Source organism: Channa argus, chromosome 7, assembly GCF_033026475.1.
Source record: "Channa argus isolate prfri chromosome 7, Channa argus male v1.0, whole genome shotgun sequence".
Classification (NCBI taxonomy): Eukaryota; Metazoa; Chordata; class Actinopteri; order Anabantiformes; family Channidae; genus Channa; species Channa argus.
This window is the reverse complement of record NC_090203.1, coordinates 18088691-18110481: the sequence shown is the minus strand read 5'-3', so window position 1 is coordinate 18110481 and position 21791 is coordinate 18088691. Positions and strand designations below refer to the sequence as shown.

The 21791-nt window shown below is 38.5% G+C and overlaps 1 protein-coding gene across 5 annotated transcripts in view; it reads left to right on the top strand.

Annotated features, from left to right (window-relative positions):
- LOC137130705 (CUB and sushi domain-containing protein 3-like) overlaps positions 1-21791 on the top strand; it is a 194197-nt gene that overhangs the window by 153221 nt on the left and 19185 nt on the right. For 4 of the 5 annotated variants that reach the window (XM_067511194.1, XM_067511192.1, XM_067511193.1 and 1 more), the window contains 6 exons: positions 912-1097; positions 2429-2602; positions 8449-8631; positions 11375-11551; positions 15326-15508; positions 20361-20534. In XM_067511194.1, coding sequence (XP_067367295.1) covers positions 912-1097; positions 2429-2602; positions 8449-8631; positions 11375-11551; positions 15326-15508; positions 20361-20534 — 1077 coding nt within the window. Of the gene's footprint in view, positions 1-911; positions 1098-2428; positions 2603-8448; positions 8632-11374; positions 11552-15325; positions 15509-18292; positions 18366-20360; positions 20535-21791 lie in introns of all 5 variants that reach the window. The other variant, XR_010914879.1, reaches the window with a different exon arrangement.

The window sequence follows — 21791 nt, the reverse complement described above, 5'->3', positions numbered from 1 at the left end:
CAGATCTAATTTATGCAAATGAAGCTTCGACCAAAGAAAAAAAAGACTTCAAAGCTTTTAAGGAAAGAAGTCAGATTACCGGCAACATTAAGTGCCGTTAAGCAGGCCCATTGCCACCTGAGTAATACACATTGTTGGGTTTTTTTGTTTTTAGCTCCAGTTGAAGTGAAATTGTTTTTGACAGCATGACCAGATACCGTTTCCTTTGTACATACAATATGCATGACTAGTGTATATATAATTTAAGAAAAGGTAATTCTAGAAATTCATTACATAAAAATACAAAATTGTGTGAGAAACCCTTAATAAAGTAGTAACAATATGTATGATTTTTGTAGTTTAATTAAGAATCACTGTGCTTTGTACTTCAATGCACGATTTCCATTTGCATGATGTTCACAATCTTAGCGCCATAGCAACGTTATCATTAACATATTCATATAATGGATTTGGAAATGCTGCCAAGAAATGAATGTTTCGTTTGGCTTAAGTAAACATTACTTTATCTAAATGAATTATTAATGTAAGGTAATGACAGAAAACCACAATAAATTCATGTGTATGAAAAGTTGCCAGAACCTGATGAGGTAGCAATTATCACAGTATCACAGGATGGCTTATAATGAAGATACTGAATACATAAATAAACATAAGACTGCTGGTCTTACGCCTTGAAACGTGGGGGAAGGGAAAGAAAAGGTCTGGTTTCAACATTTAAGTAATTATGTGTGTATGTAATTTCAAAAGTAACTTACATGAAATGGTATTGAATATATCTGTCCCCTCTAAAGTACTTTTGCAACAATAAAAATTATGTTGGTAGTCTGCCACATTTATTCTCTAGTTATGATTAAACTTGAATAATTCATGATGGTACAACTGTAACTTGTTTTCTTTTCTTTATCATATAGTGGTAAACTGCACAGATCCAGGTATCCCTGCCAACTCTATCCGGGAAAGTAAGATTGAGCATGGTAACTTCACATTCGGCAGCGTGGTCTTCTATGACTGCAACCCTGGATATTACCTGTTCGGCTCGTCAGTGCTCAGCTGTCAGCCAGGAGGCCACTGGGACAAACCTCTGCCAGAATGCATTGGTACAGTCGCTGCTTTCTTGTTACATTAGCTATCACTTATTTGGGAATTCATAAATGTTCAATTCATGCCATTTGTCCACCATTCAGTGCTTTAGTCAATTTACATTTCCTTGTAATTAATGCATTCTTTATAAAAAAATAAATAAATTAATGCCCCCTGAAAGAAAGTAAATTAGGAAAAAGTTGACTGTTCATAACCTTGTTTAAACTGTATTTGCTTCTAGAGATTCAGTGGTAAATTTTGCAAAAAGCTGTGATTGGGAGCATCTGTGTAATGTTGGATGCCCCACAGTGGCTTATGGTTATGTTTCACTGTGCCTAATTGAGAAATAGAAAAAAACTGTCATAGGACCAGTTGTTCAGGCTATGGCTAATGTTGCTTCAAATGCAAGCACTCAAATTAAAACAACAACGATCCATGAACTGTAGGGGTTATCTGAGGTTGCAAAGTTGCTCTCAAACACCTGGCTTATTGTACATTCTGTTTCTGCATGAGGTCGCCAACAGTAATAATCTTTTCCTAGAGAAACTTTCTAAAGTAAACCTTCATATTTTACATAGAGGCTCAGATAGCACTTAATTTCATCGCAGAGAGATGACCCAACATGTATTTTATTAAATAGAACTGAAATAGTGATATGCAAGAGTGTTGTCTCAAATTATTATTCATGGCTCCAGGCATCTCTTTCCATATGTAGAGAAACAAGCTTTTTGAAATTACAGAAACTTTGCAATAAGAGTCTACGCCATTTAAATAGCAATTCCCACAAACATATGTAAAGGTTGTTAGAATAATTAAGTAGGAGAGAGAGAGAGTGGTGTACCAAATTAGATTTAAGTGCTGATAGTCATAAAATAGCAACGAAAATGATCCAAATAATGCAGTAAATAAGTCAGATTTAATTGAAGTCTAATACATCAAATTCATTTCAAGAAAAAATGGTGTAATATCGAAGCTTTAAAGGACACTAATAATTAATAAATAGCAGCGCTTTATCTTTATCTTCTCTGGAATATTTAAACATTAAAAGTTCACAGCTGTATAGTGCAGCATGTGACTGTAGTGGCTGCCTGTTTTGACGAGGCTTCTTTCATGCCTAGCAATGTCACATCGATGCATTATATGTGCCTTAACCATCTGAGCTAAGTATGAAAGGATTCAGTGAATCTTTCATTGAAGGATTAATAATAAAACAGGTTTCTCTATAAAGCCCTTTCTCTGGTTAGGGAAAACAGCGTGAGCAGTGTGAGTTGTGTTCGAGTGTGTTGTGCACGCCGATCCACTCATCCACTGATAATCTCATTTCCTGTCCTCACTCTCTGTCATGTAGAGGTGGACTGCGGCCACCCAGGCACGCCTCCTCATGCAGTGATGAGTGGGGAGAAGTTTACCTTTGGCTCCACGGTTCGCTATTCTTGCTCTGGAGATCGCCAGCTCATAGGAGACTCATCACTCACCTGTCAACTGAACGGTCACTGGAGTGGTCCACTGCCCCACTGCTCAGGTACGAAAACACACTAATGCACACACAACAACCCTTCACAGTGAAATGTGACTGTCTATTACTCTTTGACATGGATATCACTAGAAAACATAAAGAAAACTCATTTCCCTACATACTTCTATCTAGCTAATATAATTTTTTAAATGGGTCATTTTAGTTTTATTCATCCAAGCTGTGAGATAACTGCCTGGAAAATCACCCCAATAGAGTTTAATGGAATTACATTTGTGGTGTTCAGGGCATTAAACAATTACTTTTACAAAATTCATTAGTCCTCCACATATTCCACAGAACACAAGGTCAACAGTTTTCTAAGGAGCTGTTCTGTTGATAGTAAGTAGCTCCAATAAAAGCTGTCACCACAAAACTTCCCAGCAATGTCTGTGCATTTACAGACTAAGCGACTAAGGACACAGTTTCTAGAGAGACAACTTGCTGTTGAATTGTTTAATTCTCATTTCTCAATGTTTTGGAACAACACAACACAATAAGCAATAATTCATTCAACTCCATTATGTCCAAGTCCAAGAAATAATAAAACGAATGCCTCAAAAACAGGACAAATTCAAGTAAAACTGTCTGCTTGACTAGATAACACTGCAGGTAAGTGGGAATGGCAGCAGAATTTTCAGAACATATGCACAACGTGAACACAGCGGCACAGTGTATTACCTGGGAGACATAGCATTGATGGCATATGCGCTTAGTGCCTGGATGAAGTTAGTTCTCAGCCATCTGAGTCCATTTACTTCCCCAAAACCAGAGCTCAGTGGAGCCCTTACAGGATTTTTATTTGTGGTGCCTACATGCCAAAAGATGTGACCATTATTATAAACTGTTATTCTATTCAAAGCATTTTCAGCTTTTCCTTTTTAGAATAGGAATTCCTGTGGTTTGTCTGACATATCGGCACTTAGCCAGACTTAGCCAAACACTTAAACGTGCCAATGCTCAATCATTTGAACAATTGCCCAGAACAATGTGACAATAGGAGTTTAAATGTCTCGAGCCAAAGAATGTGTTAAAAAAAAATAAGTTGCTAAGTTAAGTTATAAGTTGCTCCACCCGTCCATCCATTCACCTATAATCTGTAACTGCTTATCCTGTTTAAGGGTCATGGGGGGCTGGGGCTTATCCCAGCTGTCATAGGCTGAGCGTATGGGGACACCCTGTACAGACAGACAACCCTCCCCACTCCCACATATGGGCAATTTAGAGTCTTCAATTAACCTAACCTGCATGTCTTTGGACTATGGGAGGAAAACCCTGCAAGCAAAGGGAGATCATGCAAACTACACATGGAAGGGCTGCAGCCGGCAGGTAAATTTAAAATGGGGACCTTCATGCTGTGAGGCTGCAGTGTTGACCACTCCACCCCCGTGCAGCCCACCTTCCCTTTCATACAGATCAATTTCAGTTAAACATTTGTTGAAATAGTGCTGCCACATAGGGAGGCAGACATCCGTTGAAACTGCAGACTTTGACTACATGGTGCCTTCCATTCTTTCCTTACAAAGGGGCAAATATCACCAGTTCTCACACACAGTTTGGTTAGGGAGGCACAAAAGCATTAGTTGTAGGTTGGGGTTAGGCACTAAGTACAGATCTTAGTTAATAAAAAAGTCAGCCTTAAAATCAGTCCGTCCTTGTGTTTTGTGAACCATCCACCACCCCAACCTGCCTCTTTACAAACCTTGAAGACTTTAAATATTACGCCATCATGTCATTTTCACTGCTGCCACTAGCTGCCGCCTATCTGTAAGATGTATCTCTTTATTATTTTTTGGAGATGTTACTAACATACTCATATATACAAAAGGACGGTCTCAATGTTTGTGTGCTTACTTCCTTACATTTAGCTGCAAATTTTCAATTTGATTATGCCCGAAAACCTGGAAAAAAGCGTATCTTAAAGTGTACTGTATGTCTGCAGAAGTACAAACTATTCCCCTTAATCCCTTCTGTGCACTTCCCTCCCATCACACTTAAGCGTTCCTGACCATTTAAGTGGATTCTCTTTACTGAATGTTCACTTGGTTGGTTCAACTCACTGACCCAGCAGTAATGTTTGTAAGCAGACTTGTATGACAGTGTTTTTTCAGGGTTTTTTTTTTCTTTATGGGAGTGTGAACTCTACTCACCTTCAATATTTTTTATTTACCCAGACAGTTGGAAAGTAGTAAGTGGAGAAGTTAGACTCCAAGTATAGGAAGGGAGCTCAAATTCCTTAGTTTCTATGGATATACAATCTAATAAAGCATAAATTCTTAATTACGTACAATGTGCAATTTGCCTGGTTCTTAAAAGTAGTTATTTATTGAGATGACCTGATCAGCTCCCCACTGATATGATGACTTAACCTCTTTGGAAAGTGATGACTGCAATAGTGTATTAAAGTTAATCACTTCCTATGAGCTGTGTATCACAGAGTTCTACTGTATCTGTTTTTTTTATTTATTTTTTGGGAGAAACCCAAAGGTTAATGCTTGGTATTAAATATCAGATAATGCCAAACTAGATTGAGTGCATTTAATTGAACTTGTCCAAACCATCAACTCTTCACTTGAATATTAAGTTAGGTAAAACCTAACATTAATAATTTCAAGTATTTGTATTGTCAAAGTGCAATTTCTGTTCAGAGATTAGAAGAAGAATTTGTGCAGCAGCATATGAGTGCTGGGTCATCGAAGCCTATCGAATCACAACGTGCCTACCAAGCTAAAGAAGGATGTGCTAAGGGGAATTTTGATTACATATATATAGATTTAATAATACCAGTTTAATTCATTTTATTTACTTAGCACCAGTGACAGATGCTACTTGAAAAATATATTGTTAAATAAAAACTAAATAAATAAACAAACAAACACTAAAATTAATTTAGGGGCACTTTTGCTTTGCAACCATATAAATTAGAATTGCAGAATATTGACAAATATAAATAATGAAACACACAAAGATGGTGGAAAAATAGGTTTTTAGGAAATGGAAACATTTATAACTCTGATAGTATTGATATTTACGCAGGTTACAGATGACGGTAATTAGAGTCTAAGTGTGTTGTTCCCACATTGTCGCAAAGCATTATACTGCATCAGTGGTTCTAATTGAGTATGAAATCTGCAACTTATAATGGAAAGAAGAAACCTTTGTAGATCAGTTGTTCATCACCATGAGGCTTGATGAATTCACACCCACAGCAATAAACATCTGTTACAGCTGTAGCAGAAATTAGAATCATAACACAGCTGGAACTCAGTTGTTGCTTACAGGAGCTTGAGATGTGATATAGCAAATGATTGGAGAGATTTAAATGCAAATTCATGCAAGTTATCATGTAATTTTAACATGTACATTAGCAGAAACTTCTGACATTATGAAATAAGTCCACACTGTTAACAAGATAAACAAGCTGTCTGGAAATTGGTAATGCATATTTATTTTATTGTAAGAATTTTTCTTATTTAGTGGGTTTTGAGACTGTATCCTTCTCACTGTATAGGCTATAATTTTCAGCGTTCCCGACCAATTGCTAGAATATAATTTAGGCAATAAATGCCTCTGAATCTATGTTTCTTCTAATCATTCCTCTCTTGTTAATTAGTAAGATTGGGCTTAAACCTGCTTGCCAAACCGTTCCCCTTTTGTACTTGTCTGTTGCGTGGTTGATGTGGAGGCCTTATTATTTCCGGTGAACAGACATCAGCTCTGATTCAAACCAAACCCAACACCATCTCAATTAGCAAGATTATAGCTGTCGCAGTGCATGCCGAGCCATGTGGCCTCACCTAACCAAAGGAGACTAATGAAGTACCGGCAGCTGCTGTGAGACATTCACACATAAGTGGACATGCACATACTGTACCCATGCAAAAATGAGTATTGCACACTTAACGGGTGTATGCACGTATGTGCACAGACAACCAGGAAGACCCATAAGTACTGATGTGCACCGTGTGCACTCTTACAGAAGCATATGCAGTAAAAAGATGGGCAATGGAATGTGCACACACCCATTGTTGACCACAGCCACATGGAAACATACAGTATTTCCAGCTGTTCCTGACCTGACAAATCTAGTTTGTGCACATGTAAGCAGTTGGATTTGAGTAGAAGATATTGGTGCCTGGTGTTTGTGCAGTAGGACAAGTCCAGGATTAATGCCGCTGCTTGCTGCTCTGTAGACAGAGAGCAGCACCCAACGTGCAGGGAATGATGCACAGGGTGTGTGCACAGCTTAAGGAACAGGATCTCAAAACCAATAAAGCACAGATCCTCCACAGGGAGACAATATGTACTGAACTGTACAGACAAGCACAACACCAGATTAGGTAATATAGATTTCTTTCTGTCGGTCTGTCCATCTGCCTTCTGTTTCTAGCTACAGTGTCTCTCTCTCTCCGCAACACTGTTTTGTGAAGCCAGTTTTCTCTTTTCTCCCCTTCACTGGTTTCATTTCTGTAAGAGAACAAAAGCAGTGAAAGTGGTAGTTGTTGCTATCTGTGTTGTGTGCTTTCTTTCCTCCTTGTTCTAAGGATTTCCCCAGTGAATACAAATCTAACCCCCCACCCACTAGACTCCATCCTGACTCACACAACATGCAGTTTGGCTTGCTGTTCACCATAACATAAATGCTCAGTAGTGATATCACCAGCTTTACTCCATACGTCATGTCATTTCTCAATTCCTATGACCTAGGGCATTTTCAAACCATGATTTTGTCCAGTTGATTCAAACTTATTTTCCCCGTATGTGCAGATCATTTGCATAAGTCTGAACACAGCAATCACACTTTTGTGCAAACCAAAACAACCATACCAGGACCCTTTACTTGGCATGGCCTGCGTCTGTTTCTTTGTGGTGAGAACATAATCCGGCTAGTTGAGAACTTGTTTTCTTTACAAATTTTGAGGAGGTGTTGCATTTTATGTTTATTTTAAGTGTATTTAGCGTCTGCTAGAAGGGTTTTATTTTGTTCTTATAGATAAGTATAGTATAAGCCCAGATAATTACTGCAATTATCATTATTGCATCGTATTCGTTTTGTGTAAATTTCTAGATTGAACATGGCAACTAAAACAGAGAACTTTATATTGAGTATAATGTGATATTTTCCCATTGCCAAGTGTTTTTTGAAATGTTTGGGGGAAGTAAATCCCTGGTGTCAACATAGATTTATATTGTTTTCTATGTGTGAAAAGAAACTGAACCAAGGAGAGAAACAGACAAAGTTTACAAACTGTCATATGTAATTGTACCAAAGCAAACAATTTACCAGTTTGAAAATGACCTTTACCAGAGATCGAGTGCCTTTTTTTTTCCCACCAAGCCTATACCAACCAAATGGGGGCATAAGAAGATCCTTTTACATGTCTAGATGGGGATGCAAAGCGGGTGGTGCAAGACACGAAAAGCATTGCTTGTTCTACTATAAAACAAAAGACATGACAGATAATTCAGTAGAATGAAAATGCATTTTGCTTCAGAGGTCAAACTGTAGTCATCATTTCTCATAACCACAGCTGGTTGGTTTTTAATACTGGTCCTGCTTTTATGGACAGAAAACTCCTGGTGTCAAAGCAGTGAAAAGTATTGTTGCTCCACGTTATTGGCATGGTGACAACTGTTCATTGGTGCATTGTGTGTTTTATATCTGCTTCCCAGAGGACTCAAAAGATGTACAGTTTTAGTCTAGTCCCTCTTGGTATTGTCCTTTTGCTTGACAGGAACACTGTGCTGTAATTTACTACCATACCAACTTAAAAGGAGCCATCTGTGTACACACAAGTGCATGGCATCTTTACTTGTTTTCTTTGATGACCTTGCCTGGTTATCTCCCATTGCAGGTGACTCAGCCGGCACCTGTGGGGATCCTGGTACGCCTTCCCATGCCAGCAGGGAGGCAGGGAACTTCAAAGTGCGCAGCAAGGTGCGCTTTACCTGCGCAGTTGGACATACACTATATGGCTCAGCAGAGAGGATCTGCTTTCCCAATGGGACGTGGTCGGGCAGACAACCATTCTGCAAACGTAAGGGCAATCTTTGACATGTCTCAGAGATGTGAATGAAACAGAATGTGTGCACACACACCAAAGCATGGAATATGCATAATGAAATGCATGGTACTCTAGACTAGCATCAAAAGCTGAAATTTAAGCCTCAATCATATTCTAAGTAATGTTTACTAATTAATTCATCACCTAATCCTTATTTAAATCTCCTTTGAAAATAATGTAGCTTTTTGTACCTTTGTTGGGTAAATGTGCTTTCCACCACAAGTTATGCATAAAGTTAAAAAAATAAATAAATTAATAAGCTGAAGATGTCATCAGAGCAATTTCAGCTTGGGCTACAACTTTTTGCTATTTTGTTAAGTTGGAGGCGTGCAGTTTGAAAGACATGGGCATTTGCTTAACTTTGATTACAGTAAGGGATCCAGTAAATTATGATTAACTTGCAATTGGGACCTAATATCAGGATACAGTATCTTAAGCTCTGCTAATTTCTAGTTTTGATCATTATTCTCTCTCATGGCTGATTCCAAGTTGCTGTTTGTCCCTTAAGACATTAAATACTTAATTTGATAAGCTTATATTATGTTGTCTCTTTTGTTTATACTCAAATGTTTAAATGGAAATACTTGGTATAATACTTAAACTTGCATCAGCCTTGGTATAAAAATAAATTAAAAAAATAAATGCCAAACCATAGCCAGCCCCGGATTGCACACAAAAACAGTGTATACAACATATTGGCTCCATGCAAGCATGAATGTGCATACAGTGTATAGACAGGCTCTGGTGTGCACACACAAATGATCGCACATTCTCACAGAAACAGTACTGCACCAGATGGTTAACTAGCTCTCTGCTGTAATATGGTATTTTCTGCCAGCACATGATGGTGTGACTAGCTGCCAGATTGCAACCAAAAAATTCATTAATTCCAGACACCTAAAGCCAAGTTCCTTTTGGATCGTGATAAATGAATCAGTGTGGATTTTGAAGATATTAGTTCACAGAACACCAGCTCCACTTCTTGCATAAATTACCCCTAGGGGTCAACCGGATATTGAGGCAAATGTTTGACTGGTTCTGCTCTTCTCTATGTACTGTCTGCCAGCTTGGCACAGTGCCAGGCATTTTTAATATGATAGGGCAATGCAGCCCCCCTAGCCCCCCCGCCGCACTATGCTGTGTATTGGCCTTTTATTTTTTGTTTTGCCCCACCCCCTTGATTTTCTTTTCTCTCTTTATCCATTTATGCTTCACCTTCCCTAAAGTCAGCCTTTTTCTCACATCTCTTCTGATTTCTCTGTCTTAATCATGTTGTCTGACTTGTCTATTTTTCCATCCATGTCCGTCTGTCTCATTGTCCCTCTTCCTCATTTTACTTTGCCCTATATCTCTCCTTCCTACCTTTTTTGGTCTCCATCTCCCTACCCTTGATTTAAATATTGTTTAAGCCATCTCTCCACCTCAGGAGGGAAGGCACCAAAAACTCACTGGAGCTTGAGTGGGTTTCAGTGCTGGCTGTGATCTAAAGCCCTGTCTACCGTTAAAGTCCATCCATCCATTATCCACAACCTTTTACAAAGTCTAGAAAACAGCCACAGTGGATATTCAGCTTAATATCCATCTCACAATATCATCATGGTCGGTTTTGTGCCTGTCACCATGTCTATATTGAGTTATTAAGACAGGAACCCAAACAGGCTACTATATTTATGGCACAGGAATGTCAGCAAGTCGGCACCTGGTGTGTGTGGGCATGTGCCTGATTGTTTGCACCTCATTGAGCTTGTGTGTGTGTGTGTATATACATGTGTGGTAATTAAGAAATCAACACTGCACCTACAACAAGCCTGTCTCTTACAAGAATAAGTATTTCATATTTTCCAGGCAATTAGATGATTGTAATGGCAAAACAGTTTATAATTAGACATAATTTGGAGCAGAAGAAAAATGAAACAGCTTCTGTCCTTTTGGCTCTATAGGGATATGTTTTGGCATTTGGCATAATCTGGAAGTGAAGTAAAGTATACAGTATCTCAGAGTAAAAGGTCCCACCCTTCAGCCCTCTACAGAAGCGATATTTTGGGATATCTGAAGTAAAGCTATGTATGAAATCCTGTCTGAGTTGAAGTCTGCTTTAAATTGTCAAGAGATCTATTCTTTATATAGTAAAATAAAAAAAAAGTTTCTCTAAAACCGAGCCCTGAGTCATTAGTCCGCACAGCTGCAAAATTTCACATTACTTGGAAAATCCTCCTTTTTTCTTAAGACGACACTAAATGTCATTATCATGGATGCACTATGGGACTTGACAATGCACAAACTGAGCATAATTTCATGATGACTCATCAGTAGTGTGATGGGGGGGTTGTGTATCACTGCAACCGCTCTGCTCATTAGATTCTCTTAATAAATTGGTGGTGCTGTATAGATTAGTGGATCTTTACTATTTGTCAATTTTTTTTTTTCAAAGAAAAGTATGACTTTATCTCAGCCCTCAGTGGGAAGCACACATACATAACGGGTAATGGTATATTAAGTGTTGTATTACAATAATATTTTATGCCATATTATTGTTCTCGATATTGTTACTGTACATTTTTCACAACACATTAATCACCTTTAGACCTCCAGATGCCATCTTGCAGCCACCTTAGGCGCTTCCATCATTTAGACTGTGATTCACTGACATGGAAAATAGAATCTCCATTACTATTACTCCCCTGACCTTCAGCTCTTTTTCTCCCCTCTATTTCAGCGGTGCAGTGTGGGAATCCAGGCACCCCTGCTCATGGCCGTATTTCCCGTATGGATGGCACAACCTTCTCCCACTCCATTGTGTATTCTTGTATGGAGGGTTATTTCCTAACAGGCTCACCCACACGCCAGTGTCTGGCAAATGGAACGTGGTCTGGCACAGCTCCAAACTGCACAAGTGAGTTTTATATGCAGAGAAACATGAAAGGAAATTCAAGTTGTGTCTCTTAGTCTTGTGGGATACACTTGAAAGACCACTCTGCTGCACAGTGCTCATGTTATAAAATGAAAAGAAGAACAATTCTTTGTGTAGTCACCGCCAAACAAAATTATGAAATGATCTGTATCTGACCAGTGAGATGCAGCCAGTGGCCAATAGGGCAACACAATAGTGCCAAAATTCAAAGAAAATGTATTTCAAAGATAGGACAAATATGCTTGGGGGTTCCTGCGTGTGCCATAGGTGCACCCAGAATAAATCTGGTGCCTTCTTAGTAGTGGCCTGCTGGTGACCAATTACGCATCAATAAGTGAAGCAGGCATTGTTGTTCTATTCTGTATGATGCTGTACAAATAAAGTATGTGAGTTATGCAGAACCACACATTTAGGACAGGACTGAAGGTGATGTGGCTACCTATTTCTGCCAGAAGAAAAATCGGTATCTCTCTGTATGATTCACAAGGGTGCTAAAATAGGGAGTAAAATTTTAAATAGAGTATAAATCTCTTTGAACTTCTCTCTCTGAAGCATCAAAACTGTCAGGCGGTTTTTTGTTTTGTGGATCTCAGCAAATGAGCCTTACAGTAATTAAGAAGTATGCCAATCTATATTCAATTTACACCAGGATGACTATCAAACAAAATTACACATTGTTCTTCTCTCTGAAAATCCCCATATTCTCTCTTTCTTTTTCTTTTTGCTTGTTATTGAATTGCAAGAAAAGATAAATGGTATGGGCATAATTTTCAATTTTCAACTGAAATGAGTCTCTGGGGAGAAATACACAGGGATGGAGAAGGAGAGAAAAATTGAACCTTTGGATTGAATGATAATGATCAAACATCCAGAAAGCAGAATAGCTTTTCTTGCTTATTTTACCCCATTTTGAAGCTTGCTCATCACCAGACTTACTGTTATCATCCAGTACGCTATCACTCCATATTAAAGTTTAGTGGTCAGTTCAGGGACATCACCACTTAAGATGCCAAAATTGGCTCAGTGTGCCTTCATTAAGGAGGCAATCATTTTCACGGTTCATGGGTAATCGATCATGTAGGTTACCAGTTCAAAGTCACAGAACATTCTCAAGAGGCGACAGAAAAGTTTGGCTTATTTTTTTTACTTTTTTTTGACACTCTTGATGGTTGATAAATGAAATTTATAGAGCATGTTAAGGGATTAGCAAATTAGCTGAAGTGCATTAGAAAAAAGACTTGCTCATTGAAGTGTAAAGTAAAGCCATAAATCACTGAAATAAACAGTAAAGGCTGATTATTCAGGGAGACTATTTGCTTTGTAACATGCCGTGATACTGTTGATTTGTATCTACTGAATTTAGTATTCATGTCCCCTCTCCTTCGTTCCCTTTCTCTCTTCACTCATTTAAACACAAACACAGTTGTGTTAGATTCTTCTTGTGGATGCGGGTTAAGGGAATAGTATGATTAGATGAAGACATCAGACCAAAATGCTTATTAGTACATTTAGAACTAACAAGGTTACGGTCAGATTTGTGCTGTAATATGATTGTTAAACATATTTTAAATGAGCAAAGCAGTGCCTTTATTCAAAAATGAGTCCTCACATCCAAAATGGCTGAATCCTGAATAAATTGCAATAAATCTGAAGTCTACAGTTCCCCACTTCTGGTTGGCCTGTTTTACTTCAATGCTTGTACATACAAAGTATGCAATTCTTCATGTTGCAGAGTCACATGTCACTAACATGTCTACAATTACCCAGCTATACAGATGTAACTGCATTTACAGTACATATGCATTGCTGGAAGTAGGTTTTTGAATGCAAACTCATCTGAGACTGAAAGTGAACACCACACTGTTAAGCTGTTGAAGTCCATGGCCTGCAGTTTTTCTGCATTGTGCTGACCAACTGGATTTTTCAGTGCTGGTAATACACAGGCAAATGTAAACATTTACATTTATGGACACACACAGTTTCTCTCTGTCTGTCTTTCTCTCTTGACACTTTTCCACATCCTCACTAGATGGTTTTAGTTAGGCCCATAAATTTTTATCAGCTGTCTTTTATTCATGCTAGCTGCTTCTGGCTCTTGTTTGGAGAAACGCATCATGCTTAATTCAAAATAGTGTGTTTCAGTATAATTTTGATGGCTCGGGGTCAGGATTACTGAAGACAAACACAAACACTCATACAACATACAATACAGCCAACCTAAAAATGTGTATTAGGTCACATGCTATTTACCATTATATTATTGGATACCCTGAAATAGTCATCCAATCTTTAAGTTTTTGGGTCTTACGCTTGCCAGGAATTATATTTCTTTATTGAAACAACAATATTTTGGTTTTTAAATGACAGACATTACAATTCTATTATCATTGATGTTTACACTTATGTTTATGTTTAAGCATTTAACTGAACATGCCTATTAAGAGTAAGGTTAATACTGTACTGCAGCTAAACTCGGCATGTCAATATGCAAACAATGAACATGGTATACTTTAAACATGCACTTTGCTAGTTATGTAAATAGATGTCAGTTAGTGTCAGTATAATTATGTTTGCAAGTCTAAGAACTGGTGTGCCTCGGTATAGCTTTGCTGAGCTCCTAAATTCTAAATTTGTCAAATTGTAAAATTGATTATAAAATGAAATATTATTATCATGATTATTACTATTAATATGATATTATTTTGTACTCCACTACCTGCTTAAGGTTAAGGTTGAAGCTATTCAGCATGCATGAAAAGAAAATGTAATGAAAAATCCACCACTTTCCCAATGACAGCTGGGATAGGTGGTTGTTGTTCTTGTTTTGGGCATATTACTATCTCCATGCATCGATTGACACCCTTTTAGATGTGAGAAGCAAAATAGGTTATATGATTTAGATGAAGTGACCCAAGCTAAACTGAAATTATCCCAGAAAAGGACTAGCACAATGCAACAAATCTAAAGAATCGGATAAGGCTGACGGCATACAAAAAGTATTTCTATAAATGGCAGACAGTACATACAAAGAAACTGTGAAAAAGTCAGTGTTAGATTGGTTATGATTAGAATCATAATTCAAGCAAAGTTATTGGCAAAGTGAAGATCACGGATTCTTCAGTGTTCAATATTAGCAGCACTCACATGTATCCTATCAGGACACAAAGTCAGTCTCACCCAGCAAAGATAAATATGTCCAAGTGTTGAATTCCTTGGCAGCAACTGAAAATAAACAAACAAATTAATTTAACGGAGGAGGTGGTAGTGGGAACAGCCATATGCATCAAAATGGCTTTTTCCATCAAGGTGAACAAGTCAGGAAAGATTTTATAATAAGTAGGCACAAATTAAGGTTGCAAAATGAAACGGGCTGTGAAAAAGCAATCAAATGGAGGCTGGCAACTTACATTTTCTTCAGAGATGGGACTAGGTTAAGACCTGTCAATGTAGCAGGCCAATGCAGCCATCTGTTAACTTTGGAGAAATCCTGCCATGAGAGGAAGCCCAGAATAAAAGACACCAAACAAAAGGGGAGGGGAGGGGAGCTTCCCAGTTAATTATTATTTTCCTGGGTTCCTAAATTTGGCAAAAACAAACCAATATCTCAGAAATATACATTTCTGTATGATTTGTCAACTTTGATACGTCACAGCTGTCAGAAATCATTAGATCTGAACTCTGTTGTTGATATCTCATTTAGTTTTAGACACAATTTAGGATGACTTCTGATGCCTTATGTTTCATCACTGATGACAGTGATAACCTGCGGTGACCCTGGGATTCCAGCAAATGGCCTTCGCTTTGGTGAAGACATTGCGGTGGGTCAGAATGTGACGTTTTCATGCCAGCCAGGATATGTGATGTTGGGAGGGGATAATGCTGTCACAAGGACCTGCACCAACAATGGCACCTGGAGTGGCACTATGCCAGCATGCCAAGGTGAGTACCAGCTGCAAAGGCACACACACTCTCATACACTGCATGATGCGCATGCTGCAGTAGACAGTCAACCTGGATAACCATCACACTGTGTTGTAACAATCTTGCCACACTAGCACACTGTCACGTACAATATTAATACTTGCTTACATCCAGATACTGTATCTAATAAGATTAGCAAACATGGTTTCAAAGAACTTCTTATGTGATCACAAAATGTCTTATTTTTCACCTTAGTGTGCCTATACAGAAGTGTTCTGACTAGATGTTCAAACTGACAAAGTCACACATCCGATTTCAGGTGCATATATCTAAATGCTTGCACAATATTATACAACCACATAAATGCTTAAAGAAATTTTAAATCTTCCTCATGCATCCTTCATAAATTACGAATGGACCGTAGTGCTATTTTTTAACAATTCCCTAGATAAGAGACAGCTCACCTGGGTTTCAGGGAAAAAGAGACAAGAAATAACTAATTTTAAGAGCCCTTGGTCTAGGACAAAATGATTTCACCAACACCTGCTTCTACATTTGCACCTGTTGTGGCACAGAGCCAAAGCTAAAAGTTCTTCTGACACTTGATGATGGATGGCTAACAAATCCTCTTCATCATAACAAGAATCTTTTTAATTGTGCTCCAACAGTTAATCATTGGCTTCCTCTCCCTACAGTTGGCACACACTCTATGGGTTTGATTAACATCAAAGTTATAAAACCACTAAGAGGACTTAGTAGTTGTACGCCCATCAGCAATACATCACTTTATGATTTATGACGCTCGAGTGGAGGCAAAGATTAGCATGTCTGCTGTCAACACCTAAAAGTAAGTATTGCAGGGAAGATTAACTTGTGCAGTGAACAGTTCTAGTACACCAAGAAAGAGAAGAGCCCACAAGGAAAATGGTGGCTCATTGTTGCTAAGGAACTGTTCCCAGGCTGCTGTCTAAATTACAGCGAAGTGGACTGGTATTGTATTTGCCTCCTGAGAAATGGGACAAATGAAATGTGAGGGGGAAAAAAGAGACACAGTGTGAGAACCTGATATGCACACAGACAAGCATAACAACATATGGAAGGAGGTAAGTTATTGAAAGACAAAGAGAGTTATTGAAAATCAAATATACATCGACAAATTCGTAGAAGTTATGCATATCCAGGAGAAACACTCTGTTCATCATTTTCTTATGTAATGGTGTATTTTTTTTTTCTCTTTTCCCTAATATACTCTGTTACGGCCCCAGCTCTCAGTGCCATTCCTTAGCTCAACTCTTAGGAAGCCACACACTTTTTTACCCCCTCAGGCTATCTGTATCACCTTGCCTAGAAGTTTACAACATCCAAACTGACACAGGGTTGTAATATTTCATGTGCTTTTCATTATTAACTCACTGTTCCCTGGTATGTTGAAACCACTGGATGAATTGTTGGTCACGCAGCTGGTAACCGATGAAGTTTAAATGCAAAGAGCAGATGTATGCAAGTTTGCATACAAGCGTGCGAAACTCCTGTCCTCTGAGCTCTAATCCTTGACTGCTCAGGCGCTCGACCCTGACACTGCTCCACTGGATGGGGATGGTGTGGAGAGCAGAGAAACCCCTCGAGCCCATCACACTCATTTTCACTATCCAACATTCCTGCAAACAGTCACATGGGTGCATTCAATTACACAACTGTCTCACTCATGCGCACATAGACACTGATACTTAGACATCTTCACACCAACACTCACCACCGCTCCCAGTGCCAGAGAGCTGTCAACTCATACTGACCTGTATGCATTAGCCACAGGGTCCACCCTGCCTCCTCTCACTGTCTCCACTGCTGTCACTTTCTATAGAAGCTATTTGTGGCTGCCTTATATTATATTTGTTACTTAAATGGGCTATTAAGAAGGTATACAGATGTTACATGACTTATTATCTCCTGGTCTCTGCTCACTTCCTCTCCCATGGTCTAAGACTATCTAGGACAAGCAATAGAACAGCTTGCTGGTAATTGCAGCATTTTTATCATCTCTCTCACTGACAGCCTACGCAGCAAGAGGTCTTAGAAAATGAGTAAGAAATATCTTTTTTGTTTGTTTGTTTGTGTGTTTTTTCAGGGGGGGGATGGTTCTGTAAAATATAAAACGATGCACTTTTCCAATAAGACCAGTTGCCTTTTTCTTTTGTGTGATTGGGTTCAAGTTGAAGGTGCAGTGGTTCAGACTTGGTGAGCTGTTTGAAATTGTCATGATGCGGGGCATCTGTCATCTTGTCATAGATTTAGATGAAGTGCTGCAGGGATATAAGCCAATATTCCAGAGGGGGAGGGATAAAGTAAGAGAGAAGGAATCAGAGAGGTAGAGAGAGAGAGAGAGAGTGTTTGAAACTAAGAGAGACAAAGAGGTTTTATGTGTGCTGTCTCTGTGGATAATTTTGCACTTAATGTGTGCATGTCAGTGCTAGCCACAGCATTTGTGTGTGGTGTGTGTACACACTGCTGATGACACATGCTAAGCCTCGCCCAGCAAGGATTCAGTTTGAATCCCAGGTTTGGCGTGTTCAGCTAAGAGGCACTAATGCTGCTTAGAGCTGCTTAGGAAAATGGGGACACTCTCTGTTACCCATTCAGTTCTGCCTGCCACCCATGTCTTTTTTAAAAGAAATTTCTGATGCAGTGCTTATGAGATTTGTAGACCTACTCTTCTAATCAGTGTAATTTACCTACTTGTACTTACATTTTCTTCCTCCATCTGTTTTTTTTTTTTCTCTCTCTCACTTTCTTACTCTCACACAGACATACGGGAGACACACATACAAACCCAAAACAACTTTCTACTTTACAGCATCCAGCTGGGCATTTTAGTGAGGTAATTCAGAATGAAGTGCCTTTTTTTCCTAGGGCTTGAGAGCAACAACATGAAAATCCCAAACTGAAGACACTCTTTACTAATTCATTAACATCAAAGAGAAACAATTTGAAGTGTTTGTTTCTCCTTGAGAATCTGAGAAACAAAATTACATTACAACACAAAACAGATTGTAACATCAGTATGGTTTTGCTTTTAACTTTTATTCAGTTTCATGGCCAAAATATTTTTCTTTATACAGCATAATGTTAAAACGAACATACTGTATACCACTGCAAAATGTCCATATGGAAATCTTTTTAGATCCCCTCCCAAAGAAGAACAAAAGATGTTTTCTCCTTGGAGTGAATGTGAATATCCCACTGTGGCTTCCTCCACATTTCCTTTATGTATAAGATAATAAACCTTATGTGACACCAAAGTTGCTCGTCTTCTACCTAATTGATGTTAAAACTATTAAACTGTAATTTGAAGCCTAAAACTGCTTCAAAGGCTTCAAAGTTTAAACACTAATTCCCATGGAGTGAATGTTATCTATCATTGATTTTAAGGTGTGGGATCTTAATTATGTTTCTTCATTCATTAAACTCCTACAGGAACTAAAAAGTGAAATCAATTTCTATGGTCTTGGGTCATCATTAAAATCAGAATGAGGACTTCTAGCATGCTGTATTTCCAGATATGTGTGAAGGCTCATAGAGAGAAAAGGTCACCACAAAAAGCAATAGGCTTGAAGCAAATTGCAGCAGGTGGGAGGAAGGCAGCCGAGTACATGGCCAGGTAAAATCTGGAACACAGGTAAAAGCTAGTTCAATCTGCCTTAGTTCAGCCTGTGTGCATGTAATGATGCCAACTACAGTATAGAGTAGCTGCAGGTAAGTTTCTCTGTTTTTCAAAGATGCCCATCTTCACATGGCTGCATGTGTTTATTTTTGTCATGTATCTGTTAAGTGCAAATGACTAGTACTGCCAAAAGACTAAGCCTTAACTTGAGAGATAGTGTGTAAACATGACATTTTGAGTAACTGGCTTTGTGAACTAAATATCTGATGTTGCCAGACAGTTGTTAAAATTGGATATAGCCTGTATTCTGTTTGCAGATCTTTGTTCTGGTGTTACAGCATGCATGGCTATGTCTGAAGAAAGAGAGTCTTGGGGAAGTGATGGCTGTTCAGGGAGGATAGTAATGGTATAAACCAACTGCTATAATTTATTCACATTCCTAAAACCCATATCCCATCTGCATCCCCATGGGTTCATCTCCAAGTGTGTCAGAACAATCTCCAAGCTTTATGATGCATTCATTTATTACATTTGTTGAGCAGAAAGTTTACAGCTTGCATAGACAAAAGATGTCCCCTCATTTCTCACAAAAGCAATTCTGTATACTCCAAACAGAAACGGCAGGAAAAGCCCAGTCATTCACAATCAAAACACAAACCATTTATTTGGGCTAAAGAACTAGTTTTCACTCAGTCACAATCCGTATTATGTATAATAGAGAACTTGTGCCACTTCTGTGCCTTTTGATACTGTTAAATATAATTTGAAGCATGAAGTGTAATAATACATTTTACAAAACATGTTAAACCTGCACAAAAAGCCAACTTCAATCCTGCTGTGTTTTTAGAAAGAAAAGTTGCTGAGCCTCTCTAGAAGAAAGAACAAATGACAGGTGTAAAATGTGATGCAGAAATGCAAAGAGCACTCATAGTGTCCCACAAATGATCTCAACCCTTTAACATTGTCTGTCTTTTTATTTGTTGTTTAGTTAAATAAAGATAAATGAAAGCAACAGTGTCGTCTAAAAGATCGTTTGAGATCCTTCATGCCAGTGACCTCCGCTGTAGAATCAAAAATTGATATGTGACCAACAATAAATGAACATTTTTCAATCTTTTTTTATTTTGACACAGACAGTTTTTGGATACGTATACAGTACATGTGACTTTACTTGCTTAAACTTGTTATGATTGTGTCCTCACTATCCCACAGTGGTGACATGTCCTACACCTCCACCTATACCAAACGGTCTCCTGGAAGGCTCAGTCCTGGAGTGGGGTACCAGCATAAGCTACAGCTGTCTACCTGGCTATGAGCTGTCTTTCCCTGCTGTGCTCACCTGCACAGGAAATGGAACCTGGACCGGAGACCTGCCTCAGTGCTTACGTGAGTGGCCCTTTTGTACTCGATACATGATAATTATAATAATGGTGATAATTATCGTGGTCTTTAGAAGCAGTCTCCTTGTGTTTAGACTGCAACTGAAACATGGTTAATTGCACATTGAGCAGATTTGGATCTTCACGTTTATGCACCATTAAAACATTGTGAGGTATGTGAAATGTTGACTTATATTTAAAATTGGGCATCATCATTTCCTGTCACTCATTTGTTGATTGACATATAGAAGTGCGAGACAATGGTTCTACCATATCCCATGGCTGTATAATTACCTTTGTTCCCGTTGTGCACTTAGTTCATCTACAACGGGGAATAATAATCTAGTCGGGCAAAATTATAACTGTGGTATAATTATTTATTAAATACCGATAAATGGGTATGGAGTTATGTGAAGGACATTGCATTCTACCTGTTCGAAAAGAACACAAATTATTTCATCATAAGTTCAGCTGTGAAACCCCCAATTTACATTTTGATTAAATGAGAAGGCAATTGACCTCTAGCCATATCAGAGTTACAATGTTGTTGATGAGGATGTTGATCTGAGTGGAGCTACAAGTGGGACGTGTAATGCTCTTAGTACATTATGACCATCTTAGAATTATCTTCGCAAGCATGATAATAACCAGTGAGATGCCTGACTGCTCAAGTGTGTGTTATTGAATCATTCAGTCACCAGATTCATTCTTGGAGTCTTTTGACATTTTCAGTAACTAAAAAAATGTATATCAAGAGGGCTGAAGTTCTTCTCTCTGAATGTTAGTTAAGGATGAGTGGAATAAAAACAAATGTCACTAAAACTACCCAGGCACATTTATTCTTCTTCGGTGCATCAAAGGCATCCACCTAAACAGGTGAATATAGACAGTCCGTTTATTTTCACCTTTGAAGTACTGCATTTTATATCACCTTGGCAAGTTATTACAGTCTACTTGTGATATTTATTGTGCGCACAGTGACATAAGTATGTTAATTGCCGTCTTTGAATTGAGTAGAACTTAAATGGCATGTTGTTTCACTACAACATGTTGGATCCTGAGAAACAAAAACTAAGATGCCTGAGCCTATTTAAAAGGACTACCTTCACTCCTGTGCTCTGTTGTAATTTATGCTAATGACAGAATGTGATGCTTGTGGCTGTGTTCAGTCAGGCGAATACAGTCCCATTTGGGTATTAAGCATCCGAGATCCAGCTGACAGACTGCAAGTGTTGTGATCGTGTAATTTGAAGCACAGTACCTC